The sequence below is a fragment of the Leishmania major genome, chromosome 6 (assembly GCF_000002725.2).
Source record: "Leishmania major strain Friedlin complete genome, chromosome 6".
Taxonomy (NCBI): Eukaryota; Euglenozoa; class Kinetoplastea; order Trypanosomatida; family Trypanosomatidae; genus Leishmania; species Leishmania major.
This window is the reverse complement of record NC_007247.2, coordinates 459910-486109: the sequence shown is the minus strand read 5'-3', so window position 1 is coordinate 486109 and position 26200 is coordinate 459910. Positions and strand designations below refer to the sequence as shown.

At 62.9% G+C, this 26200-nt stretch overlaps 10 protein-coding genes across 10 annotated transcripts; all 10 read right to left on the bottom strand.

Moving 5' to 3' along the window:
- Positions 1–762: 762 nt before the first annotated feature.
- Positions 763–2532, bottom strand: LMJF_06_1210 (hypothetical protein; the record flags this gene model as incomplete). Its single annotated transcript, XM_001680841.1, has 1 exon — positions 763–2532. One exon carries the CDS (start codon positions 2530–2532, stop codon positions 763–765), a length of 1770 nt encoding a protein of 589 aa, XP_001680893.1.
- A 550-nt stretch (positions 2533–3082) lies between these two features.
- On the bottom strand, positions 3083–4267 carry LMJF_06_1200 (hypothetical protein; the record flags this gene model as incomplete). The annotated part of the gene is made up of 1 exon (XM_001680840.1): positions 3083–4267. The coding sequence occupies one exon, from the start codon at positions 4265–4267 to the stop codon at positions 3083–3085; it is 1185 nt and encodes a 394-aa protein (XP_001680892.1).
- Positions 4268–7498: 3231 nt separating this feature from the next.
- LMJF_06_1190 (conserved hypothetical protein) lies at positions 7499–8068 on the bottom strand (the record flags this gene model as incomplete). The annotated part of the gene is made up of 1 exon (XM_001680839.1): positions 7499–8068. One exon carries the CDS (start codon positions 8066–8068, stop codon positions 7499–7501), a length of 570 nt encoding a protein of 189 aa, XP_001680891.1.
- An 817-nt stretch (positions 8069–8885) lies between these two features.
- LMJF_06_1180 (putative protein kinase) lies at positions 8886–10253 on the bottom strand (the record flags this gene model as incomplete). Its single annotated transcript, XM_001680838.1, has 1 exon — positions 8886–10253. One exon carries the CDS (start codon positions 10251–10253, stop codon positions 8886–8888), a length of 1368 nt encoding a protein of 455 aa, XP_001680890.1.
- A 1194-nt stretch (positions 10254–11447) lies between these two features.
- Positions 11448–11855, bottom strand: LMJF_06_1170 (putative nuclear transport factor 2 protein (NFT2); the record flags this gene model as incomplete). The annotated part of the gene is made up of 1 exon (XM_001680837.1): positions 11448–11855. One exon carries the CDS (start codon positions 11853–11855, stop codon positions 11448–11450), a length of 408 nt encoding a protein of 135 aa, XP_001680889.1.
- Positions 11856–12508: 653 nt separating this feature from the next.
- On the bottom strand, positions 12509–15808 carry LMJF_06_1160 (conserved hypothetical protein; the record flags this gene model as incomplete). The annotated part of the gene is made up of 1 exon (XM_001680836.1): positions 12509–15808. The coding sequence occupies one exon, from the start codon at positions 15806–15808 to the stop codon at positions 12509–12511; it is 3300 nt and encodes a 1099-aa protein (XP_001680888.1).
- Positions 15809–16347: 539 nt separating this feature from the next.
- Positions 16348–17877, bottom strand: LMJF_06_1150 (conserved hypothetical protein; the record flags this gene model as incomplete). Its single annotated transcript, XM_001680835.1, has 1 exon — positions 16348–17877. The coding sequence occupies one exon, from the start codon at positions 17875–17877 to the stop codon at positions 16348–16350; it is 1530 nt and encodes a 509-aa protein (XP_001680887.1).
- A 481-nt stretch (positions 17878–18358) lies between these two features.
- Positions 18359–20902, bottom strand: LMJF_06_1140 (conserved hypothetical protein; the record flags this gene model as incomplete). The annotated part of the gene is made up of 1 exon (XM_001680834.1): positions 18359–20902. The coding sequence occupies one exon, from the start codon at positions 20900–20902 to the stop codon at positions 18359–18361; it is 2544 nt and encodes an 847-aa protein (XP_001680886.1).
- Positions 20903–21057: 155 nt separating this feature from the next.
- Positions 21058–22047, bottom strand: LMJF_06_1130 (conserved hypothetical protein; the record flags this gene model as incomplete). Its single annotated transcript, XM_001680833.1, has 1 exon — positions 21058–22047. One exon carries the CDS (start codon positions 22045–22047, stop codon positions 21058–21060), a length of 990 nt encoding a protein of 329 aa, XP_001680885.1.
- Positions 22048–22899: 852 nt separating this feature from the next.
- Positions 22900–23724, bottom strand: LMJF_06_1120 (conserved hypothetical protein; the record flags this gene model as incomplete). The annotated part of the gene is made up of 1 exon (XM_001680832.1): positions 22900–23724. One exon carries the CDS (start codon positions 23722–23724, stop codon positions 22900–22902), a length of 825 nt encoding a protein of 274 aa, XP_001680884.1.
- Positions 23725–26200: the final 2476 nt, after the last annotated feature.

Genomic DNA, 26200 nt, shown 5'->3' with positions numbered 1-26200 from the left:
CTCCCTCGGACATATACATCACGGGAATGGTGAACGAAACAGCAGGAGAGAAGCCAATGTAAGCGAAGGATCCGTTGCCGCGTCCAGCGTGCGGCACATGTCTCAGCCGCAGAGCACGACCTCCACTCTTCCCCTCCCCGTCAGCCGGGCCACAGGCCTCCGTCGCATCGTGCACCAGCCAGCCGTAGACACACGCGGCACACCAATGCGCCGACGCGGTCATTGGCGCACGGCCCCTGCCTCAACCTCTGCCCACACCGCTGCCTCGCAGGCCCGCCACCTTGGTGCATCCCCGCTCGGGGGCGGCGCTCAGGCTCCCCGCCACACCAGCAGTGGGCACGGTGAAGGCCGGGGGGTGGGTGGGATAGGTTCGAGGCACGCGCACACCTCGCCTGTCATACGGGTGCCACAAACATGTCCGCGGTCGCTGGCGACTCTGGCGCAACGCCATCCAGGATCGGATGGCCGACATGCGTAGCGCCACACCGCTCTGCCCTACGCCCCCCCCCTCTCCCTCCCACGCATCGTCGTAGGCGCTGGACGCCGAGGTGCCGCGCAGGGAGAGGCGTGTCTCCGCCACGTCATCATGGGGTATGTGCGTGTGTGTGGCTCGATGACGAGATCGCTGGCTGTAAAGGAGCGAAGTACTTCCAGCGAACAGAGTGAGGGAGCGAGCAATGATATGCGTGCGTACACACACACACGCACACACGTGCAAGCATGTGTGTTGAGGCGACGCACGCACAAGACAATCTCGCAACGTCACTGGGCCGTGTGGACACTCGTCCGGCTCTGGGCGAGTCGCTTGACAACGCGTGTTGTGAGCTTAGGATTGCTACCAAACACATCCTCAGCATCCAGCACCGATGTGTTGTTAAAGGAGTCTTCCTTGATACTCCGCAGGTTGTGGAATAACCCAGATGCCGCCATGACCGACCCCCGCTGAGCGGAGCTGAGGCTGATGGATGCGTCGTGCCCCTCGTCAGCGCCGTACAGGTGAGGGACGTTGACCTTGCCGCGCTGGCGGTCAAGGGCAGAGCCACCGGAGAAGGTGTCGCCATAGAGGGCGCTTTGCTGGATGGCGCGGCGCTGGCGCGGAACCCGCGCCGGGGCAGACACGATCTGCCGAGACGGCCCGCTCCCTCGGCCAAAACTCTGCTTTAGCGCCTCATTTGCTAGCGCGTGCGCGGAGTTGGACAGCTGCTGCCAGTGAACGAGCATCTGGGTGGCGCCCCACACCGCCCGCGACACCGCAGCGTTGTCTCTGAAACGCATCGCAGTGACGGCAGCACTTGTGGTGGACCTACTCAGCCGGGCGTACGGGGGTAGCGAGATAACCCAGTGGAACAGCGGCCGCTGCCGCAGCACAACTGCCTGAAAGTGTTTGCGGATCACTCTCTTCAGCGTGTGTGTGAGGCAGCACGCCTCAAAGAAGGAGCTGACGCCTTCCTCCTGCAGAACAGCGGCCGCCCTCGATGGCGTGCTGATCGACGCGGCGGCGAGGGTGAGCTCGTCGAGGAGGGCCTCAAGCGCGGCATCCGCGTAGACACCGTCCCGCCCCCCGCCTCCCGCGTCATCTTGCAGCCACACGAAGCATGCAGCCTGTTCTACTGCGCCGGTGGCGTCTGCAGCTGGTGGCTGCGAATGGCTGGAGTCGCGTACAGCGGACAACTGCGACGACCACTTGGCGTACACCACCAAGTGGGACGACCGGAAGTCGGCCTCGAGAAGCGGGCACTGTGTCTTCAGATACGCCATGACGTGCTCGAAGGCCTCAGTGCTCTTCACGCAAATCTTCATTGCTGTCCTGCCCTTACCAGCTGCGGGGCTGCTTTGCTGCGCCTGCCCCTCCTTCTCATTGACGTAGTCACCGAAGACGTCGACGCTGTACGCCGTGTTCTGCTTCTCCTCAAACGTTGGCACGAAAACGCACTGCAGCTCCACTTGGACAGCGCCACAGTAGAAGTCACGCGCGTGGTATCGCACAACGCTTTCGAGAAACGCCCAGAAGGCCGGCTCGCTGGCCGCGGACGTAGTGGGTGCACGCATGAACTCCTGGAAGACGCACAGGGTGGCCTTGACAGGCGCATGATACCACCGCGACGGCATCGTCTCCTGCGTGCAGACCCCGGAGCAGGTCGTCAGGACGGCCTCACGGCGCCCCTGCGCGTCGTCGGATAGCGATACGGCATTCGGTGTATCCAGCTCAACGTACACGAGCGGCTGCATGTTGCCTGTTGGCGCCTGCGGCGCTAGTTGCAACACGCGCAGCAGCGGGCATGTGGTGTGCGCCTCTTCAACTTTGAGGTAGCGCTGCAGCGCCGTCAGGCTGGATGACGGCCCGCCTTCAGTGAAGTACAGACGCGTCGCACCGACTGCTGTTGCGGCGGCGATGGGGTCGGTGGTTGGTGAGGTAGAGGCGGCGTTCTTGTGAAGGGCGCACGCCGCACCGTCGGATTCGTCGTCTTTGTGAGCGCGTAGAAGTAAACAGTTAAAGAGCCGCACCGGCTGCGCCCTCTCCGAGACGAGCATCGTGGCGGTGGCTGTACCCCGTGTGTTGTGGGCTTACGAGTGCGCGTGTGGTGTTGATGGCGAGGAGGGGGTGGAGGAGCGAGTGAGACATGGAGGGTATCTGTGTGTGTGTGTGTGTGTGTGTGTGTGTGTGTGTGTGTGTGTGTGTGTGTGAAGGAGGGGGGGGGCAGCCCAGCGGTACGTGTGCACTGGCAGCTTCCCCTTCCACACACACACACACACACACACAAGGGCTGAAGACATCTGTTCTTCGTGAAAGGAATGATACGCCGCGCATGCGCAGATGTATGCACGCGGCTGCGAGGGCATCCCTGTTGGTTGCGTCCATGGCCGAGCATCGTTGCGGCAGTGGTGGGCAGGAGGAGGTGGGCAGCTCGCGAGCATGCTGAAGCGAGTGACGGCAAGAAACAGTATTGAGGAGCGGAGGAGCGGCGATGGCCAGCGGGCAGTGGTAGTTAAGGGAGCGCTTCCATTGCAGCGCGACGCCGTGCCTTTCCACGCGTTCCCACATCGCCGTCGTCCGCTCTCCCTCACGCACACAAAACCGCGCTCAAAACAGACTGAAGAGGGACTGCCGACGGAGGAGATCGCACTGCACCCGCTGATTCTGAAGTTCTATGACGGTGGCGGACAGCGAGGGGGCCACCGGTGTGCCGCCGCGAGCCGTGGTGCTCTCCTCGCGAGGTGTCGCGTGTTGTGACGACGATGACGCACTGAGCTCGTCGAAGGCGAGTGCCCTTGCCGTGCACCTCTCTCCTCGTCGCCCCTTGAGGTGCTGCGGCTCAGCCCCAGTGGTGTCGCCGCGGCCGCGCTTACGATGTTGCCGTGCCGCGCTCGGACTGTCACCGCGGTGCGCTGCCGGGGTGGGAGAGCATCGGACAGAGTCTGCGTCCTCGCCGTACATCCAGAACGGCATTGTTGCGTGAGTATCGGAGAGGTAACTCCCGTGAGACCATGTATCGCACAGGGACTCGCTCAGACCCATGCGCTGACTGCGGTCATCTGACGTGTAATGCGCGGTGAACGTCGGCAGTGGGCTCGACGTATAATTCGGATCCACGGTGTCTTCTATGAACAGCAACGACAAAGCACACTGCTCCCCTCTGGAGAGGCTGTAGCCCGCTTGCGGTGGACACGCGTGCGCCTCGACGGCACCGTCACTGCTCAGCATGGCGTGCGCAGCATGAGCTGGGGATGGGCTAGAGGGAAGTGGAGCCCGGCAGCCGAGGGAGCCCTCAGGCAAGCGTCGCTGAGGATTAAAGCCAAAGGCTGCCTTCGGCGCCGCTGCCAGAACCCCGTTCTTGCGTGTAACGTGCGGGTGGGCAAGGTGGTCTGCCATGTGTCCTTCAAAGAACGCTTCGGTTTCGCGAATCACGCGGGCGTTGAGGTCTTGATAGCGCACCCAAATCGTGACGGGCTGACCATGGGCGAGAGCGCGGTAGGCGCCGCCGAGACGACCAAGCTGCTGCATACACCTGTGCTTGTGCACAGCGGAGGCGGCGGCGTCGTGACGCTGGAGTAAGGCTTCTGCGCAGCGCGCCGCCCGCTTCGAGAAGGTGCGGGCCGCCGGCACGCAGACACTGGGTGAAGACTCCTGTGAAATCGGCAGGCCCAGGCTGTCATCATTGTCGCTATCTGGGACGAGAATGCGAGCAGCGTCGCCTGCCTGGCGCGGAGGGGTGCACTGCACCTGCGTGTTTCGATCCTCGGGGCCGACGTAAGGGTAGGCAGACATGATTGGCCGCCCAGCGGTGTGTATGTCGTCAGTTGAGTGCCGTTGGGCAGGTGCTGTCGTGGTTGTTGCGGCGGCTGGTGTTGGGTCTATGGGAGATGGTTGATCTATGTAGGCAGTGACGAGGGTGTGGGTGTGAGGCAGAGGAAGAGAAGCGCAACGAGGGTTGCTAGACGCGTCTCGCACCTGTGTTGTTGTCTGTGTCGACGTTACTCAGTGTATGCGCGGTGCAGCAGCGGACAGCCGGGTCCACTGCTTTGCCCAGCTGATGCGAAGCAGGAGGGTAGTGAGTCCTTGAAGGGGGAGCAGAGAGGCAACAAGAGAGAGAAAGAGAGAGAGAGAGTGTGTGTGTGTGTGTGTGGGCAGGGGAAACGATGGCGGTCATGTTCGTTGCGTCGACGCAGGACTTCCATCCTGGCACAGGCGAGTACACCGTGGATGTCCATCGAGCGGAGAGCTTCAGATGCGCATGTGCGTCCTGCAGGTGTGCAACTGCGTAGAGGGAAGCAGACGGAGGCGGAGACCGACGCGAAGGCGTGTGCGGCCGATAGGTGCCCCCCTCTTGCCTTCTCGCAGCCGGCGCCACAGTCACGTCTGCCCCTGCCTCGCTCACACTCGCTTACACACAGCAAGCGCTTGCCTATCTGTCTCCAAAGGAGGAGGGGGGAGGCTCGGCGCACATGCGCAGCGCCCTTCCACACTGATGAGGAGCTTCTACAACAACCAGTAAGTACATGCGCGTACTGGCGCACGCACTCAGGATTACAGTGACAGAGAGAGAGAGGGGGGGGGAAGGGAGGGCATCTGAAAAAAAAATGAGAAGCATAGCAAGTAAAGGAATCCGATCACAGAAGGATGCGTCCGCGTGTCCGCGTGCGTGTGATATCGCACTGGTGCGGCAGCGATGTCGCACACGCACACACACACACAGACACACACAGACACACATGCGCACATGTCTGTTAACAAGCGGCGGATGCGGAGAAGAGACGGTGCAAAAGGCAAAATGGGGTGGGGTGATGACATGAAGGCTCACTGGGCCACGAAACACTTACACATCTACCTCCCTCCCGTCTCCCGCTCACATGCGTACAGGACGAGAGGGGACACGCACATGGGGGAGGGGGGTGGAGGCGTGGCGCTGCTGCACTGGAATAGAAAAAGGAAAAACCATTTCGGGAAGGCGTTGGACAAACACCAGCACGAGAGAGAGAGAGAGAGAGAGAGAGATGTCGACATCGCGCACATGAAACCGCTCATGGAGGATCAAAGTCATGCGTGCGCGCGTGCGAGCGAGTGAGAGAGAGAGAGAGAGAGAGAGACGGGTATTGCTGCGTCACAGGAAATAGACAGAGACAGATGCGGATGCGGGCATACATTCGCAGGTGTCGAAGAAGAGAGAATAGAAAGCTGAAAAACATCAAGGCAAACTACGGCATGCGCGAGACACCAAAGACGCACTGCGTCAACGGCCGCGCAGCGGGAAAGACATGATCACAGGGCATGGAAGAGGTAGTCGCAGTCGAGGCATGCGGCAGAGAGGAGGGCGAGCGACAATGGACAGTGTAGAGGGAAGGAGGGAGGGGGGGGGGCGGCATTACTCATCCGTCGCGCATGGTAGGCCCCCACACATCACACGCACACATGGACATCGTACTTCTCCATCCCCTCGTCTCCCTCCTCCTTATCGTTGCACTCGAAGCTGCGCGGACACCCTGTGCCTGGCCAGCTCGTCCGTTGATCGGAGGCGTCGCTCGCGCTTGCAGTCCGGGGCCATCGGCTGCCAGTGCCCCTCCTCTAGGTCGGGAAGCCTTCCGAAGAGTTGCTTGTTGAGCTTGTGAGCGCTCCTGGCAGCAGCGCTGGAGCGGTAGTCCTCCTCGTGCTTCTGCATCGGCGTCTTGCACGCTGTCTCGATCGGCCCCAGCCGGTCATTGGCCGGATAAGGCGGCTGCGACCGGTGTGCGAATCTCGACCCCTCACGCCGCGAGGGCGAGCGGTGCAGATTCACACGCGCCTGGCCGCCCAGGTTGGACATGCGCGACGTACGGTCCCCCTTGCAGTGGCTGGCCGGTGCCCCCTTGAGCAGTGCTCTCTTTCAGGCGTGTTCGCCGCGCTACCGGTGCCACGTGCGTGATGGGCTGTTGCTCACACGGCCGCAACCGGAGAGGGCGCAGTATGCCGTAGCGGCCGACAATAAGCCCGTTGCCGCTGGACACGGGGGTGGTGGCTGTCGACGACGGTGCGGCCGCTCTATGTCGACTTCATCGCGCGATACGCCTCGACAGCAAGGAAGACATTCTGGTCGTGCGCGTAACCGCGGCCTGGGATCGCCGACTCAGGATTTTCGTGTCGCATCGCGGAGCGCCGCAAGTCATCCTCCATGCGGGAAAGAATGTGGTGGTCCATGCACACGGTAGACCTCGACCGGGTTCTGCCTTCGGCGTGCGGATTGTCGAACGTGGCCCCCTCCACGGTGGCTGTCGGGGCTGCGCAGCAGCCGATGCGGCGCTGCCTGAGTCGGCGTGAAGTCACGGCAACCATGCCGTTGCCAGCGCTGCTGTATGCACCGGTGGAGTAAGAGATTTCGAGCATAATAGAAGAATGGAAGGGAAGTGGAAAGACGACCCACAAGTTGCGTGGTTGTGTGTGCCGGTGTGTGTGTGGGGGGGGGGTGAGGTGAAAGCGAGTCACGCGATGTCTCGTGGTGCAGCGGAGGCACTTCCCCGCCAGGCGTCGTTTTTTGTTTTGCATTTCACACGGGTGCGCGCGTGGGGAGCGGACCAGCGGAACGTGCATGAAAACGAAGTTGGGGAAGAAGGAGGGGCAGAGTGGAAGGTGAGCCAGAGATTTCACGCGAGGCGCTCAAGCTACGCAGCTCACACGAGTCAAGGCATGGGGAAGAGGGGAGAGATGACGCGCACAGTCATGCCGGCAAGACCGCGCTGCATACACCACGCTGACGCGTGCACTGGCGCTCAGCAGTCGCGCCCGGACACTGGCACGCTCTCAAGCTCATCAGCATCTTTATGGTACATTTCTTCTCTGTACATGAATCGCGGATCGCACGCAGACAATGATCCATATCTGACGCGTCAGCAGACTACCTTCGCCACACGCGCGTGATGTGCGTGTGGATGCGCCGGTGTCGTGTGCTGAAGTACGATAGGGATTGTCCGGCCATGAATCCCGCAACGCACGCGCCCACGCATGCGCGCACGGATACACGCGCCGGCTCTACGAGAACTGAAACACAAAGCTGTCCAGAAGGTACGACTCGCGAGGGCCATTGTACTCGAGCCCCTCCCTGTGCAGGGGGGTGTAGAACAGCATCGTCGGAAACCCCTTCACATTCATCCGCTTGACCAAGTCCGGGTACTTGTCGCCGTCCACGTACGCGGCGGTGAAGACATCCCGCAGCTCCTTCTGCGACTGAGTAATCGACAAGCGATCCCACAGCTGAGTCACCGTCTTGCACTGACGAGACCACGTGACGCAGTACAGCACGAACGTATACGAGTCGGGCCCGCCAACGTACGCATCGAACGTGTCACGAGTCAGCTCCACCACCCGCGACGCCTCAGCCGCGGCGGCACTGTGTGCGGTTCCCCCCAGCAGCAGCAGCAGCAGCAGCAGCGCTACCGCCAGCAGCGGGACAGCAGTGGTTTTGGTGTGGTATGTGCGACGCATTCGGGGGACGCTGGTGCTAGCGCGTCTTGTAGAGGAAACACAGATGTGCAATCTTTCACCTGTGCCCGTGGTGGTGAAGTGGCACGAAGTAACGGATTTGGGGCGCGCCGTGTACATGCGCTTGCGTGAGCGAGGCGCGCCCACGCGCTCCGTGTGCAGGCATGGAGAGAAGCCGCCAGGGGAGGAGGTAGAGCAGGAGTTGGGAAGGTGCAGAAGGTAGGACGATGGGGGCCGCCGTGTTCGTTGCGGATATGCGGGACGCAGCTGGGCTTGAGGGAGGCCAATGTTCGACTCACTTCCCCTATCACGTCGAGTCGATTTGATAACGCTGCTGGAAGCGCCCCCATACAAGGAGTGCGAATAACCGTCGCCTCGTGAGGGAAAGAGGGGCTCACACGTCCACACGTGCGTGTGGCAGCGGGTGGGAGGGCAGCGACGTCCGCACACGGAGAGCGCCACGGAGCAAAGGAATGGTCGCGTAACGAGAGAACGACGCAGAAGGAGCCAAGCACAACGTAGCATACACGCACGACCACACGACGGCATTGATGACAGCAGAACCAGAGGTGGTCCTGGACCACTCGCGTTCGTGTTGCACCCCCACTGCATAGGTGGTCGGAGAGGGGTGCTGTGGCGGAGGTGGGGTGGGCGAAAACACACAGAAGGGGAGCGGCCGAGAGATGAGCGCCCACAGTGAGAAGGTGATATCCATGAGGGCGTGTGCGTGCATGTGCGCGCAAAGGAGGAAAACCAATAAAACACATGCAAGTACCTGCAAGCGCTCGGGGCAACAAAATACAGGAGAATACAGGGCACACACACACACACACGCATGCACACACGCATATATATGTATATATATATAGAGAGAGAGAGAGAGGGAGACGCACGCACACACACACACACGCATGCACTTCTTCCTTTTCTCAGCCGCTTACGCGCTTGCTGGACCGGCTTGGTCGCCGCTGTAGTTGAAGCGGAAGTCGGCAAACATGACGCCGCGGGGGTCCACCTCGCGCACTTTCTGCTCCTCGCTCAGCTGCATCGGCGCGCTCGGCTCCTTGATCTCAGGGAAGTACTTGGTGTCCAGGCGGTTGGAGAGGGCCGGTACATACGGCGCCTGCAACTTAAGCAGCCCGTTCATGTCCATCGGCTTGAGGAAGTCGTGGCGGCATATCTCATCGTACGTCATGCGCTTCTCTGGCTCGCAGATCAGGCGCTTCATGAAGTCCACTGCGTCATCAGGAACGTGGCGTTGCGGGGGGTAGACGAGGTGTTCCCGCCAGTTTTTGATCTTGTGGCACGTTGAGTTAGAGTTCTGCGAGAAGAAGGGCGGGATGCCGTAGAGCATCTCGTACATGATGACGCCGACCGACCACCAGTCACAGCCGACGCCGTACGGCTTGCGCAGCAGGATCTCCGGCGCGATGTAGCCGGGGCTGCCCACGATGGACTGGAACATCTCGCGAACGCGGCCGTGTGCGATGCCGGTGCCAGCGTCGTCTCCGGGGAGCGACCCCGGCGGCGCGTCTGCCCTTGACTCGTACGCGCTCTTCTCATCCGTCGATGCCTCGGCGCCGTTCGACGAGGAGGGCGGGTCATCGTAATCAAGTAGGTTGCCACGTTTCTCCACGAAGCGCTTGGAGAGGCCGAAGTCGCTCAGCTTGATGTGCCCAGACTCCCCAAAGAGAATGTTGTCCGGCTTGATGTCGCGGTGCACAAATCCCATCTCGTGCACGCTCGCCACGGCAGCGCAGAGCTCGGCAATGTAAAAGCGTGTGCTCTCCACATCAAAGATGCCCTTGTCGCACAGCCACGAGATCATGTCGCCACCCGGCATGTACTCCATTACCATGTAGAGGTAGAGGGAGTCCTGGAAGCTGCGGTACAGGTGCACCACCCACGGATTCGACGCCGCCGCCTCGGCCAGGACGTCCTTTTCCGAGCGGACGTGGATGACTTGCTTCTTCGTGATCATGTCCGACTTGCGCAGGCGCTTCAGGGCGTAGAGGGTGTCGGTCTTGTCGCTCTTGTACTTGCACACAAACACTTCGCCAAAGGCACCGCGGCCGATGCACTTGAAGAGATGGAAGTCCGAGAAGGACGGCTCCTTCTGCCGCGGGCCGACAGCGCGGCCGACACCGTTGCGCGTGTTCGCGAGCAGACTTTGATAGTGATTCTCCAGGAACGCTCGGCTGGCGGCCGCCTTGTGTCGCGCGTAGTCGTCGGACGTCTCGCCGCGGCGCGCGTTCGACATGTTCGGCACCCTGTCACCGCCCGGCGCGGCGGGATTCTGGCTCATGCTGGCACACGTCCTCGTGCGCAAGTCGATGCCAAATAATGGACGCTCTCAGGAAAGAGCGAGTGCGGGCGAGGCGTGAAGGCGACTCGCGGAAGGTGCCACGCCAGACCACGTGCGCTCTACCGTCCTTCGGTTATGTGGAGATATGGGCAGCACGTGTGGAGGGGAGCGATGCGTACGTCTGTGCGATGAGGCGTGCAAAATCCAACGAGGCACTAGCGCGCCCCCCCCCCACACACACACACCGTAACAACACGCCAACAAGAGAAGAGCGGGCGCACGGGGTGCAGCGAAAACAAACGATAACAGCGAGCGAGTGATGGAAGGATGAGGAGAGGAGAGGGACTCCCTTGCAGCGGCGAGTTTCCGTTCCAGGGGTGATGGCCGTGGTGGTGGAAACTCACAGAGCTGAGCGGTGGCCGGCGCATCGCGGCCTCGAGGGGGCCCATGCAGACAACGAGATCCTGACGTGCGTGGACTCATGCGTAGTGGCCGTGCACCACACATGGTGCACGGACCGGGTGCGGCAATGTCATGTGTGGTGTTACGAGAGAACGGAAAAGACACAAACAACGACGGAGAGAGAGAGAGAGGCGAGACGAGCGGCCATACGGCACGTGTGGCCGCACAACACCACCAAGACATCCAGCCCGTCCGCAGTCAGCGCCAAGGACGGCGGCGAAAGACCCCCCTTGGCCGCTACCACAGCACCGGCCCCCTCCTCGCACACAGCAGCGGTGATTTGTTTGGTCGTCATGCCAAGCACGATCGGCGACGAAAGCGGGAGAGAAGATGTGCGAGGAAGAGAAGGAAAGCCGGGCGCACATGCAAGAGGAGAAGTGCACCGACACCGAGAGGAGGTGGCCGATGGGAGAGCTGCAAATCCAACCGATCACACCTCACGAAAGCTATGCTCGCACTCGACATCGCCGTGGCATGAGATGCGCATGCTCGCACTCTCACGCGTGCAAGCCGGCGCCATGCGGGTACCCCCAGCTCACTTAGTTCGTTTAAAGAGTTTCGCACACACACACACACACACATATGCTATCTCTCTCTGGATAACTGTGTGCACGTGTGTGTGTGTCGGGGGGGGGGGGGCGGCAAGGGCCAAACGGTGAAAGACGGACCCAGCAACTCGAGTTGACGAGCCACGGAGCAGCATACTTTGCTGCTCCTCGTTCCTTTCACTACTCACTGCGAGCGTTCACTTAGCCAGCGGTAGTAGTCGTTCAGTATGTAGTAACGCTGCTCGAAGCGACGGATGACCATGCGCTGGTAAAACTCTCGGCGGTGCTCGTCGTTGTATGTGACGATGCCGTGGACAGTAAGCAGGAAGGAGTCGCCATCTTGGTTGTCGGGCAGCGGCTGTGCGTCCACCATGTCGACCTGGTGCGACGTCTTCGGCAGAGCACTGATGTAGTTGCGCACGTCATCGACCGTGGAGAGTGGGTGCCCGTTCCACTCGCACACCATGGGCACATCGGGGGCGTACAGGCCTGCCACGTTCAGGCGGTCCTGCGGATCATCAAGCATCTTGTAGTACCGGTTGCGGAACTCCAGCGCCTTCTTGGCGACATCGTTAAAGGCACCCTGCTCCATTATATGTGGCTGGTGGTCGCGTGCGAGTGCACGTCTGCAGGTGCGGGGAGTAGAGGGGGCGGGGTAGAAGCGAGTGGGTCGACAAGGCTGCTGTCCGTGTGCACGCGGCCCCGCACAGGCCGTGACGACCGAGAGGCCGACAGCGAGAACAACAAAGACGAGATAGGGAGAAGATGGAGTTGATGCAGCTTAGCAGAGACATGGCAAGCTCTGCGCAACATGCCGGCCTCTGATCACCTGAGAAGGAGAGATGCATGAGGAGGTAGGAGGGGGGATGCCATCACTTGGATGTCCGGGGGCGGCGGCGGGTGAAGCATGTGCAGGAGTAGGCGCCCACATGTGCTGTAGGTTCGCCACGGCACACCCAATTGCCTACGAGGGAGGCCAAGCAGAGAGATGCGCGAGCGCGCCAGCATGGGGAAAGGATCGTGCGCTGCACACGCCTACGCACGCACGCCCTCTCGCTGACGTAATGTCGTTCCTTTTGTCTTCTTCCTGAAACAACCGCGTCAACGGAGGTGTGTATGTGTGCAACAGCGAAGCGCTATGGCGCTGGAACCAACGCCGCCTTCGACAGCACGCACATCTTCGCCGGCACGCGCCGCCACAGCGGAGGGCAAGGCGGGATCGCTTAGCGACGGCGACGCCGCCGTCTACCTCTGCCACATCGCTTTCCGCACATCGCATGGCCGGCCACCGTAAAGGTCGCTTCGGCAGATCTCCTCGCAGCTCCCATGGATGCACACGTCAGGCGCAGGGCACTGCTGCCGTGCGCTGAGCGTCTCCAGACAGTTGGCCGCTTGGTTTGCGATGGTGTTGGTGCGACAGCCCAGCAGTGCACAGGCTCGCTGCAGGGAGCTGTACACGCACAACTCATCGACTGCAGATATCCCGAAAGCGGTCGCGCAGACGCGCAAGTCGCCATCGTCGCGCATGGTCTGCGCCGTCACGATACCCTCCCGCACGAGCAGGGCAACCCAACTGCGTGTCAGGCACTCCACCATTCCTGTTGACCCTGGATTTTGGAGCAGCAGCGGCTCCAGATGCGCCGCATACTGTTGTAGCAGGAAAACGGTGCGCTGGGCTGCGGTGGTGGGGCGGCACCGCGCCAGGGTGCGCTGCGCCTCTCTCCAGCAGCCGCTGTTGCCGTAGGCCGTCACTTGGAGTGCACGCGCCGCTTCACATAGGCTCGGGTATCCGATGCGTGTCGCCGCTCTCTCCACATCGCGCGCCACGCTCAGCGAGGCACTGAAGCGGCCGTGCTGTTGGTGCACCTGCGCCTCCATAAGCTGCGCGGTGAGAACACCAAAGGAAAAGGCATACCGCGAGGAGATGGCGAGCAGCTCCTGCTGCAGCCGGTGAGGCACCGCGATGTAGTCAAGGAACGCTGCCGCCTGCGCACGCCGGCGCTGCACCAGGGCGTACAGGAGCAGATGATCCGGGGGCCAAAAGTGTGCCTCGTTCGTCTCCTTCAGAGAGCCGGCGTGGTTCGCCGACGCATCGGCGTCGGCGGGCTTTTCGTCCGCGCGATGCCGCCGGTCTTGCCCCCCGTCCATGTCACTGGTGCAGGCACTGGGATTCAGTGCCCCTGCCAGCCTCGACCACACATCGTAGGCGGCGGCAACGTAGCCGTCCGCGTAAAGTCGGCACCCGGCGCAGTAGCGGACTACGGACGAGAAGAAGACGATCTCGTTGGCCGCGGCTGATGCTGAGGCGCCGTAGTGGTCGCCAACAGCTGTCAGAGCCGAGTGCAGGCAATGAAGCGCGTCGCTCGCAGCAGCGTCAGCGCCAGCGTCGTTTTCAGCATGCTTCACAGGTGCGAGGAAACCCTCTTGCAGGGCCAAGGCGTGGTGTGCGGCGTGCCGCAGCACCTCCCACAGCAGCGTGCGGCTCTGGTAGTGACTGTACACCGGCGATGCGGTCGAGGTCTCTTCTTTCACCTCCTCTAGAAGTTGGCGGAGCGTCGTCGTCGTGATGACTAGCGGCGACGATACCATGCCGTACATTGCTCCGATGAGCAGCAGCGTCTCTCGCTGCAGACTCGCCACTACGCCGATCCATCGTCCCTCCAACGGCGACGCTTGCAGCAGCGCCACATGAGCGCGCAGCAGCGCGTGGCGAATCGACTGCGCGACGGTTTGCACCGTCACAGCGCCGCTCTGCTTCGCGACGAGGTCGCTCGGCTCCGCAAAACGACCGTCTTCCGCTCCTCCCGTGTGCTGCGCCTCCGCACCGCCATTCCCGACGCCTCCGCTATCGCCGCGCTGCCCGGTCGAAAGGATGGAGCGCAGCGCCGGGCCCACCGCGCCGGGGAAAAACAGGAGCAGCTGCGCCGCCCCGGCGAAGGCGAGGCTAGCCATTTGGGCATCCATGCCCGACAGCGTCGGTGCCAGCGACGAGAGCGACTCGTCTGCGGGGTCGCCCCTCTGCCCACTGCCGCGGCCGGACCCGTTAGGCAACGTCAGCTGGAGGGCAATCGAAATGCTGTTCGCGGCGTCGGCAGGTCTGCCCTGATGTGTCGCGACCACGTGTGCGGTGTAGTGGGCCAAGGCGAGAATCGCGTTAGACTGCACTTCTTGAGCGACCTGCAGTGCGACGCGCGCGCACTGCCGCGCGACTGCCAGAGAACGAAAGGAAATGTAGTATTGTGCGTAGAGAAGCATGCCGCTGGTGATGCACATGAGGATCGGCTGCGTGCCGCGATTGCTGAGCTCAGATCGCGCCATCATCGCTGACGTCGGTGGTCCTTGGAGAGCGAGCAACTTGGCAAGCGCATTGTCGGTGAGGTGCGGTGTGCGCTGCGTCAACGACAGCTCCATCAGCATTGCACGCGTGCATGCGTGACCCTCGAAGACGCCCTCAAGTGCCGCTTGCATCCACCGCACGTTGATCGGAGCCGCCGACGCCAGCGGGGGAGGCAGCGCCGATGCAGCGGAGCGCTGCTTTGGCGCTGGTGACCACCCCGACGGCGACCCGTCGCGGCAGCGGCGAAGGGCGGCCAGCCACTTCGTCACGGCGGCCGCCAGCTGCGTCTGTCGCGCGAACGATGCGCTGGCCCACTCGTAGTTCACCCATATGTGAAAGCTGCGCGTGGCGTTGCCGGCCTCGGCACTGAGCTCGTCGTCGAAGAGGTCCTCGTCGAAGAGGTCCGAGAGCTGCGCGACGGTGATCGTCGGCGATGACGGCAGCTCCCTCATACGCGAAAGGTGCGCGTCCGGGGCACTTCCGCGTTTTGTTGGCCGAGTCACAAGGCTGCACAGGACGGCGGCGAGGCGCTGCATAAGCGGTGCTCCTCCTGCTTGCGCGGCCGTCTGCAGAAAGTCGCATAGCAGGGCAAACCCCACGTCGGTGGGTGTCGCGCTGGGGCGGTGCAACGGCTGCGGCACTTGGACTCTGACGCACCTATGCTCCCCCTCGCGTGGTGAGCGCGGGTGAACCTGCCCTGCCACTTGGCTGGGACTAGCGTCTTCTCTGGTAGGGGCGCCGGCCGCTGTTGGGGCAGCATGTGTATCCGGCTTCTCCTTCGACCCCATCCATGAGTCGACGCCGCACGGGCGGCGCAGCTGGGCATAGGCGCGCCGAAAGCTGATCTCCTTCGAGCTCTGAGCCGACAGCGCCGGTGCCACGTCCCAGGTGGTCTCTTCATCTATTTGGCCGAGCGACGGGGCGGCACTCGATGGACCCGTGTACCCTGATCGCGCCGCCGCCGCTGCTGCTGCTGCTGCTCGGTTAGCGTCGTCCTCCGCCGCGGCACCGTCGACGCAGGCGTCTCCATCGTTCGGCAGAGCGTGCAGGAAGCACACCTTGTGAAGGTGCCAAGCGTAGAGTGGTGCCGCTGCCGCTGCGTGCTGGCGGAGCTCATCCTTGATGAGCCGCAGAGCCTCACCGCAGAGAAACAGCGCAAGATCGACGTAGCGCGGCACGGACTCGGCGTAGGCCACATCCACATCCATGGTGATGGCAGGCGGGAGAGGGTGGTATGTAGGAGCGAGACAGAGGCACAGGGAATGGGCCCCGGCACAAAGGTAATGCGAAGGCGAAGACGGCGCTGACTGATGTGGCCCTCTGCCCTAATCCGGGTGGAGGGGTGGGGGTGGGCGCGCCGAAGGTGTGGCGAGGAAGGTTGGCAGGAGGAGGAGGAGGAGGAGGAGGTGGTCGGGAGAGGAGTGGAGTAGGTGCAGATGGAGGTGGCGAAGATGTCGCAGCTGCGAGACAGGGGCGAGTGGGTGGAGAGGTTCTTGCATGTCGCTTTTAGCCAGTCATGCATCATCATGGTGTCCGAGAAATTACAAGGGGCACACACACACACAGGAGAAGGGTGTCTTAGCCTCGGTTGCCGGTGTGGAAGTCGGGACATGGTCGGCGATGCGCCCTCTGCCCTCCCGCTTACATCCATCAACGGCAATGAGGTCTAGGGAAATTTCCGCTGTATTGTCACGCACCACGTGTTACGCGAAGACAGAGACGCAGGGAGACGGACGTGTCCGTGCCTTCAGTCCTTCAAGGCGTTGTCGTGGTGGCTGAGCTCATTCACCGTGGCAGCGAGCCGCTCCCGATGGCGGTGACTGCGGCTGAGTTGCAGTGCCCTCTGGCGCACTCGTCGCCGCGCGCGGGCCGAGAGCGCCTTGGCGCCTCCGTGCTGGTGCTGTTGCTGGGCCTCGGTGAGTACTTGTGAGCTCGTCAGGAAGCACTTAGAGCACGCCGGTACACCACGCGGCACGGCGCAGCGGGCACGCGCTGTCATGCGGTACGGCGCGTAACAGGTGCGACACACAAAGGGGAGCTCGACGTCGTCGTGGATGGTGATGTAGCGCAGCCGCGTACGTGAGATGTGCTTGCTCACCTCCCTCACCACATCCGGCCGCTGCACCACCAGCAGGTTGTGCACGGACTTCGTCCTCCCAGAGCACTGCGGGCACCGCTCATGACGAAGAAAACGGTTCGCTACCGTGGCGGCGTACTCGAACTGGCAGCTGCGGCACCGCCACTGGAGCATTGTTTCGCTTGTCAGCGAGACTCGCTGCGGGTCTTGATGTGGACGCAGGAGCGCTTCGCCGAGGAGCAGAGCGTCATCAGCCAGCCAGCGTCGCGGGCTGGCGGGGTTCATGGCGCTACTGGAACTCGCGCCGCGACGCTCACACGACGGACAGAGAAGCACGAGCTCGCCAGTGGGCCTGTCAGGGTCGTTACCAGGGGTGGTGCCCGTGCTTGAAAGGCTTGGCTTCGAGTGCGTAGAGTGACACTGCACGGCGAGACTGTATCGCGACACCCGACTCGATACAGATTCCAGCCATGAGGACGAGCAAAGCGGGCAGCGCCACCACACCTTGGAGGCTGAAGACGTGTGCACCTCCGTCACAGACTGGAGCACCTGATTCTGCAGGAGTTGGTTGCGCAGCGGGTCCCACTGCGCAGCGAGTAAAGGGTAGGCGTCACACAAGAAGCCGACGCCGGTGGCAGCGGTGGACGGCCGAGAGGACGGTCCCGGCTGTGCTCCAGCATCTGGCGCGGCTGGGGTGTCGAGCGATCCAGAGGGTAAACGTTGGCCGCCGTAGCAACGCGGACATCGGTGCGCATCAGCGAGTTGGGGGTTTGTGCGGTCCGAGGGTCGGGCGGACCACTGCGACTGGCAGTGGGTGCAGCGCCAGACGACCGGGTGAACACTGGATGGCGTCACGGGCAGGTTGAACGGGGCTGCTGAGGCGCCATCAGTGTCGGTGCCCGCGCGTGTGGGGCGCCACAGATGGCGGAGAGCGCGTTGGTTCGCGTCGACGTCGAACTCGCGTTGCAGTTGCGGTGGAAGCCGATCCAGTTCAAACCAGAAGAGCGGTGAAGAGCATGCCGTGGATGTCGAGCGCGGCGCGGCGCCACCGACAGCTGGCGCGACTGCCAAGTTGGTATTTGTGCTCGACGGGCCTACGGGCGCTTCGCACAGGCGGTGGATACAACAGCCGTGGTGTACGGACGTTGTGCATCCGAGTGTGATAGAGGTGCACAGCGCAACGGAGAGACCGCGACGCATGCCGTGAGGTGCCGGCGGAAGCTGCCTGAGAGACATGTGTGTCTACCTGCGTGCGGTGGCCTCTCCACTTTTTCGTGTGCCACGGAGACCTCCAAATACGCGCAAGACGGCGGCGGAGCGGCTGGCATCGCGAAACACATCGAGGGCGAGGGAAGGATGGAGGGGAGAGGCACCAGTTGGAGTTGTCAGGTCCACTGTCATGTGTGCGGGCGTGCGGGTGTGTCGCTCACTTTTCGTTTAGCGCACGTTTTCACGCTCGCCGATGACGCCGACGTACGCACCACCCCATACATCAGCACGGCCGTGGTTGCCGCGGATGCGGGTGGGGAAGGGAGGGGGCATTGAGGTCTGGATAGACGGTGCCCCCTCCTCACCGCTCTCGTTGTGGTCGCGTCCGCGACGTTATCGATGTTGGGCTGCGTCTATGCACAAACTCATACCTATACGCATGCTCTGATACCCGCCTCGTGGGGCCCGACCCCTACTGCGAGCGCTTGCACGATTTACGACGTGGAGACCGCTGCGTCGTGGACGCGCGCGGCGTCTTCCGTGTTGGCTGAGAGGGGCGTCGGCCAACTCTGGCTGCGCCGGTTGTGCCTCTAGCGGCGGCGGCCTCCGTCAGGAGCTGCCATGGAAGAGTGACGGAGGAGGCGGAGAGACGGCGCTGCTGCAGCACACACTTGAAGATGTCGTCTGGCACCACAAACAAGACGCCGGCTTGCTTGCGCTGTGCGAGCGTCGGAGTCGTTGACGCGGACGCGGACGAGGTCGACGCCCTGCCGGTTCCGCCGAGCTGCTGCGCGATACCACGCCAACACGACAGGGTGGGCTTGTGCTTGGGCAGAACGAGGACGTCTGCGTCGAGAACGCACCGCGTGATGATGCCGCCCGAGGCCGCCACCACCGTCTTCAGATCGTTCATCGGCGGCTCCTGCGGGGTCGCGGACTTGTGCACCCAGAAGTGCTGCTGCGCGAAGAGCCGCTGGCGCTCTGTCGGGGCCTTGCGCATCGTTTCACGCAGGTCGAAGCTGTTCTCGCTCTCGATGCTGCCGGCAAGTTTCCGCTCCTTGTAGGCGAATCCCTCCAGCGGGAGGTCGAGGCTGCGGGTGCGCAGGACCGCGTCGAGCCAGCTCTGATGCACCACATCTTGGACGTAGGGCAGAACGGTGAGCAGCTTCACACTGCGCACGAGCGGCCGCTGCGCTGCAAGGACGCGGGCGTAGCGTGCCAAACGCAAATGCGGGTTCACGAGGGCACCGAGCTCCTTCAGCGTCTTCTCCTCCGCGTCGCTGAGCCGCATCCCTGTCGTGAAGAGAACAATCTCACTGGGCGTCGTGGTGACGGAGTGCGACACGGCGGCGTCTGCCTCGTCAACATCGCCCCCCTCCGCAGCTTCCGCGTTGCCGACTCGCCGGACCACCGCTTCTGCAGCGCGCCCTCGAGCTGCAGCTGGCCGCCGCCGCTTCAGAGACCCTGTGATGGACGTGTGCGACGGCGCGGCGGCCACCTCCTGGCTCCCGGCGACGACAGGGCCGTCGTGCTCATGCCCACTGGTCTCGCTCAGCGCGACGTGGTCCGACATCTCAGACAGCGTCGCCAAGACAGCGGTGCTGTCGCCGGTGATGAGGGATGCTGTCGAGCCGTGCTGCAGCTGCATCGCCGCCGCGGGTGGTTCGCGTGCAACGCCACTCCGACATGCCGACGTGCGGTGCACTGCCGGGCTGTCTTGCGTCTGACCACTCCGCGTGGTGTGCGCATGACGACCATTGTATGTGTTGATAGTGATGGAGGGGCACGTGCCGGCACTGCCGCTGACACGAGGCTCGGAAGGCAACTCGTCCAACGCCACATCCACGTGGCAGTATGGTCCCACTCGCAAGGTGAGGACGCCGTTCGCATCGCATGGTTGGTCCTCCGAGGCGTGGGCGGACTTGCCGGTACCCCGCTTCCGTTTGATGTGGTAGCGCTGGTGTGGCTGCAAGGCGATGCCGAGGAGCGCCGTGGTTGGGGAGATCGCAAACACATCGAAGGAGCGACACACGGGACGGGTTCGCAGCGAGGATGGCGCCTGCGGTGTCTTCGCTGCCGCGTAGTGGAGGTGCAGTGTACACTGCGCGCGTGAGATGGAGGCAGCCACGTTGACAAGGCTCTCTGCTGCAACGCCGCTGTCCCACGCGCGTGGAACGAGAGAGGAACGCTGTGCAGCGAGGAGGAACATCGAGCGTCCTAGGGGCAGCTGCACGGAGCCGAGGGGCTGCACTGTCGCGCTGCTGCCACCGCCGCTGCTGCTGGTAGTGCTCGTGACGGTGCTCGCTGTGTCCGTCGCGGCCATTGTCCGGGAAGCGATGACCTTTGCGAGGGGCACCGCATACGGCACCCACGGGGTTGTGTGAAGTGAGGGGCACCCTGTGCCGGGTGACGTGGGCGCCACCCGCCACCGCACAGCAACAACGAGATGGTCAGCGTGCGCGACATCCCAGTTCATCTCCGTCGTTGATGCGGACGGTCCGTCGCCTGCGGCGCCGCTCTCCTCGAGCCACGCGGGCTGTGGCCTAAGCTCTGGAATACAGGCACACTCGTGCAGCATGCGGCGACGCAGCTGTTCCTCAGTTGCGTTAGCGGTCAGCGGCAGGGACGTATCGACCGTGGTGGCCCCGACATCCTCAGAAGAGGCGGACATAGTTGAGCAGCTGTCCTCGGAGAGCAGCTCCACTGTCTCGGCCTCCTCGATGTCCGTCAGCGACATCGATGCACGGTAGAGAAGCGGCAGAGATGAGTCGTCTGCTGAGCACAGCGGCAGCACCGAGGAGAAGAGGAAGAGTCGAGAAGAGGTGCAGAGTTGCAGGTGCGTATGACAGTCCAGGAGGCGGATTTGTTGCTCGGTATGGTACTCCTGTGCATTGCCCGAGGCCACGATGCAGTTGCTCTGCAGAGTGTGAGCGGCACGAAACGCGTAGAACGCTTCGCCGCCGCCCTCCCCACCCCCACCCCCCGCGACAGCCGGGCTGCGGCTACATCGCCGCATCGATATCCGCGCTCTCCGCGCGTGCATCTCCCTGTGTTTTGTTCTCCTCTTCCATTTGTCGCTGGTCTTGCGCCGCTTCGTTGTTGGTTTCACAGATGCGGCCGCGTCGCCCTCCTGCAAGCACCTGGGGGAGCCCGTTACCTGTGCGGGCCACGCTAGCGCCTCTGGCCGGGGAGAGGAAAACATCGAAGCTTGCCTACATCGTACGACGCAGCAAGAAGGTCACCCATGTTGCTCAGGAACGCCAGCCCGGTGGGCAGCTCATCCGTGACGGTACCACTCGCGATGCAGACGCGATTCGGGTCAACGGAGGTGACATCCCACACCGATATCTGCCCGTCCTCGGCGGCAGACGCCAACCAGTGCAGGGCGGCGCTGTATACCATCGCGTTGATCCAGCGGGAGTGGGCTTGGATGGCGATGGTGACGGCGCCGCTGCTGCGTTGAATGAGCTTGATTTGTCCACCACCGTACGCCACAGCGACGGCGTTGCTGACGGAGACCAGCCGCACGCACGTGACGGCGTCGGTATCGCTCTCGGGTGGGATCGTGTGCGTGGGATTGTTGTCAACCCAGAGAACGACGTGGCCGCCGGCGTCGCCCGATGCCATCTCGACACGCGACCCCTCTCCCATGGCTTCGAGATCCAAGGCCGTGATGCTGCGCTGTGCATGCGCTTGCACTGGCGCAGTGACCTCCACGGACGCCACCGGGTGCCCGCCGAGGGTGCACCGGCTGCACAGCGGGATTCCGTTTGATGCGCCGACCGCCACAACCATCTCGTCCTTTCCGGGCACACGCGCCACAGCTGCGCAGGTGAGCGCCGTGTCACCGCCCTTTTCTGGTAGCACGTGTACCTGCCGCCCGTTCACAACAATGACGGCCATGCAGGCGGACAGGACAACTACGACGATGATGTTCTGCTCTGCGTCATCTTGCAAGGCGGCGAGGTGTTGTACTTGATCACATGGAAAGTGAAGGGGCTCGAAGCACGGAGCCCCTGTCGACGCCCGGACCGTATGCACGGCGGAGTTCGTTGCGTAGGACACGTACGCGCCACCTACGTGCGGCTGCAGATTGTTATACAGCAGCGCTGGCGCGTGCGAGAGCTGCACCTCGTGGCGCGGCGTGAGTGCGCCGTTCATTGTGTTCGTGTAGCCGGCGCTCTGCGAAGGCAAACGGCAACCGCCGGGTGCTTGTGTGGCGGCAGCGCAGCGAGCGCTTGTGTGAAGGGCGGTCGTGTGGCCCTCTGTGACGACGAGAGAGGAAGCCGAGAGGGAAAGGGACGATGACGAGCGCGTGCGTCGTCTCAGCGGCACACACACACACACACACACACACACACACACACACCACACACACGCACACAAATGGATGGGCAGAGAGAGAAAAATGGGTAGTCGGTGCTGGAGGGCGGGGCGGCGGATGGGAGGGGGCAGGAGTCGTCACAGATGGTGTCGGTCAGCGCAGAGGAAGTGCCAGCACAACCGGAGATAACAAAGGCAGCGCACGACGGCAGGCTGTGCGTCGACCGTTGGCGCGCGCGCGGGGGCCACATCTCCTTGCGGCACCGCACCCATTTACGTGTGCATCTGCAACGTGCCCAAGCCAGCGTGAGAGACAGCGGAGGAGGCGGTGGTGCCGCGAGCAGCGACATACCGAGAGAGACAGAGAGCGTGTGTGTGCGTGCATGTCCGTGGTGTCACCACCTCCGACACCACCACTGCCGACCCTTCACGCGTAGGTGCGCGCGCCCACGCATCTGCAGCGGTGCCCTTCCATACCTGCACGACACCAACCGACACAGGAATGCACACGTGCAGTGAAAGAGTTGATGGTGCAGCGAGGTCGGTTGCGTGGTGTGCCGAAGACAACTAGGGAACGCGATACACAGCGGTACTAGAATGGCCAGTGTGCAGACAGAGGAAGGGCACGTCCCATCGCGTATCGCGCGCAACAATCACCGATGGTTGTGCTTGCAGACACATGCGGCTCAGCTAACGAATAGCGAGGATAAGGAGGGCGGCGCCAGCCACCAGGAGCCCCATAAGCACGTGGTACACGTACGGAAGGTCGGCCAGCAGACCGACGGGCAGGTCGACACAGTGCTTGTAATGTGGTTTCTCCTCTGATGTGGTCACAGCGGCGCTGGCGCGGTACGTGCCTGCTGAGCAGCGCGGGTCGCCACGGCCGGCCACGTCCACCCTCGTCAAGCACCGGCGCACGTAGGCACCCTCACCAGTGATGAAGCGCAACAGTGAGAAGGGCATCTTGGTGTCCAGGACTTCGTAGCGGGAGTGTATCGGGATGACGAGGCGCGCCCGGAATGGGACCTGCGCCTGCGCACCGTCCTCCGCCAGGTACGCGTCAAGCACGCTGCCCGCGCCATCACCGCCCACCTGCTGGAAGGTCAGCACCACATGGTTTGTCGTGTAGTTGACCTTGAACACGGGGGCCTCAATGTCGAAAGCATACTGGGACGACATGCGCAGCGACGAGTAGGCGCGCGTCACGTCGGCCACGACGACAGCGGCCGTTCCCTGCGTCATCGGGTCGGCAGAGAGCACCTCCATCCGGTAGAGCTGCTCGGCCTCCGCCTCATCAATGAAGAAAGACTTGGGGAGGTCGAAGCTGAGGCGCACGTCCTTGGCCGGCAGAGGATACTCAAGCGCGAGTTGCATGTGAAACCCACCGCCAATGAACGTGTACGACGGCGGAGAGGTGAGGAAGATGCAGCTACCCCTCTGCACGGTGGTGACGGCAGGCACGGCTGCTATGGCGAGGCACAGCGCCAGTGCCATCACAACTACTACGCGCGACATCAGCGGAGAAAGTGGAAAGAACGTGACGGCAGAGACAGGCAGACGGACAGAAGTGTGCGTACGTGTGTGTGTGTGTGTGTGTGTGTGTGTGTGTGTGTGGCGAGAGACTGGGGGGTTGGGGTTGGGGAGGGGGGAGGGCCACAGATGCGTGCCGAGCTCCCACTCTCCCGCGCTGTTTCTTGTCGTGCTCGTGAGGATGGCGCACACTGTATTCGGAGCACGAGGAGGCGCAGAAGAGATGAACGGGGAGGGGGTTGGCGTGGAAGGGTGAGAGAACGGCGGCGACAGTGTCATGACGTATGTGCGTCCAGCGTCGATGCTGTGAAAGGTATACAGAGGTGGGGTGCACATAAACGCCCGCGTATATGCGGTTCGGTGAGGCGGCTGTGGTGACGATGACCGCGGCGGGTGGTGCTCACGAGACCACGACACGAACAGGGTGGGGGCAGAGCGCTCCACTTGTGACGCCCCCTCCCCACTCTCCTCCGTTGCGCTGCGATCATCGAAGCCCATCCGTCTCCTCATTAGATGAGGCATCCTGACACAGCGTTATGTTTGGGTGCGTGTACGGTGTGGTGCCGGTGTCTGCGTGCATATCTGCACGGTAGCACATGCGGTTGATGCTCGCATCAGTGCACAGAACGACACGCAGACGGAGGCCTGAGCGGAGTGGACCCCGAGAGACATGCGATGAATGGAAGGAAAGCGAGACAGGCGTGACTATCGCCGAGGCGGGTGAGTCGGGTGGTGGGTTGGAAGAGGTAGCGTGTGCGCGCGGGTGTAGGCGTCAGAGTGTTGTCGTGATTTCGTAGTATTGACGATCGTGATAACAGTGCGGTAGAGGAAGCGTCGCACACCGCCGCGGCAGCCGGCAGCTATGACGATGATGTCGGATGTGTGCAGCAGAATGGCACCGACACCGCACAGTCACTGTCATGCACAGACACCAACACAGAGGTACAGCGTCACATTTCTTTCACGCGCCCATGTCTCTGCCGCAGAGCACGGCATACACGCCACTCTACACCCGGCCGTAGACACACGCGGCACACCAATGCGCCGACGCGGTCATTGGCGCACGGCCCCTGCCTCAACCTCTGCCCACACCGCTGCCTCGCAGGCCCGCCACCTTGGTGCATCCCCGCTCGGGGGCGGCGCTCAGGCTCCCCGCCACACCAGCAGTGGGCACGGTGAAGGCCGGGGGGTGGGTGGGATAGGTTCGAGGCACGCGCACATCTCGCCTGTCATACGGGTGCCACAAACATGTCCGCGGTCGCGGGCGACTCCGGCGCAACGCCATCCAGGATCGGATGGCCGACATGCGTAGCGCCACACCGCTCTGCCCTACGCCCCCCCCCTCTCCCTCCCACGCATCGTCGTAAGTACCTGGACACACGCACACGCACACGCACGCATACACACAAGAAGATGTCAAGAGATTTAATGCTGCAGTACAGCGTTTTGGGTTCGGCACGTCTTAGACGACGCACGCGCCAACAGAAGGGAGGGGGGAGTGGGGGTGAAGCGGGGGGGGGAGTGAAGGTGCGTCGACAACGGCACACTCTCACACGCAAGTCTCTTCAGAAGCTCACGCGTGCAGTGGAGGGGAGGTGGTGTGGCAGAGGCGCTGGCGAGGGTTCCATCCGCATCGTGATCAGCAACTGCCGTGGAGCGGGTCCACAAAGAAAAACAATATGTGGCAGCGAAATGAACAAGGCGGATACGCATGCCCCAGCGCACACTCCTGCACGCATGCGCAAAACATAAGACGATGTCGATGATGAAGGCTCGCTGCGTTCGCGTGCGCTGAGGGGTGTGCCAGAGAGCGCGTGGGAGATCGGTGCAGAGGAAGAGGGGAGGCACTCGGGGGAGGGGGAAGCTGGGGCGGCCAGCTGAGGGGCGCAATACCATCCGCAGCCTTTTCCTTCTGGCGGGTGGGCGGGTCGAGTGTAAATGCACGCGCCATGACCCCATCACCGTGATGACGTCGTTGGCTGCAGCAGCCTGAAAGAGACGTGGGGAGCCACTCGCACACGGGCAACGGGCACAGAGACGCGTGCACAGACACACGGCAGCAGCCGCTGAAAACGGAAACATCAACGGATACCCACCAGCCTATCCCTTCCCCCTCCTCCCCAGTGGTTGTAGCCACGACGCGCGCAGGAGCAGCAGCTGCACCGGCGTCACCGAGAAGAGCAGAGGACGGGAAAGGGACGCGTCAGGCACCGTTTGCCGGCGCACCCTCATTGCCAACTCTTCAGACACACCGAAAGCATGTAAACAGAAACGTAGCGATGAGGACGCGCGTCGCTGCGGTGCGGGAGAGAGAAGGGCGGCCTACTGGTGTGTCGACCGGCGTGTCCAGCGTACACACACGCGCACCCCACAGACACGGAGCAAGCCGCACCAGACAGAGAGAAGAGCCGCTCTTAGGCGTGTGGCTGTGCAACAGCACCCTCCTTCTCTCACCCGCCTG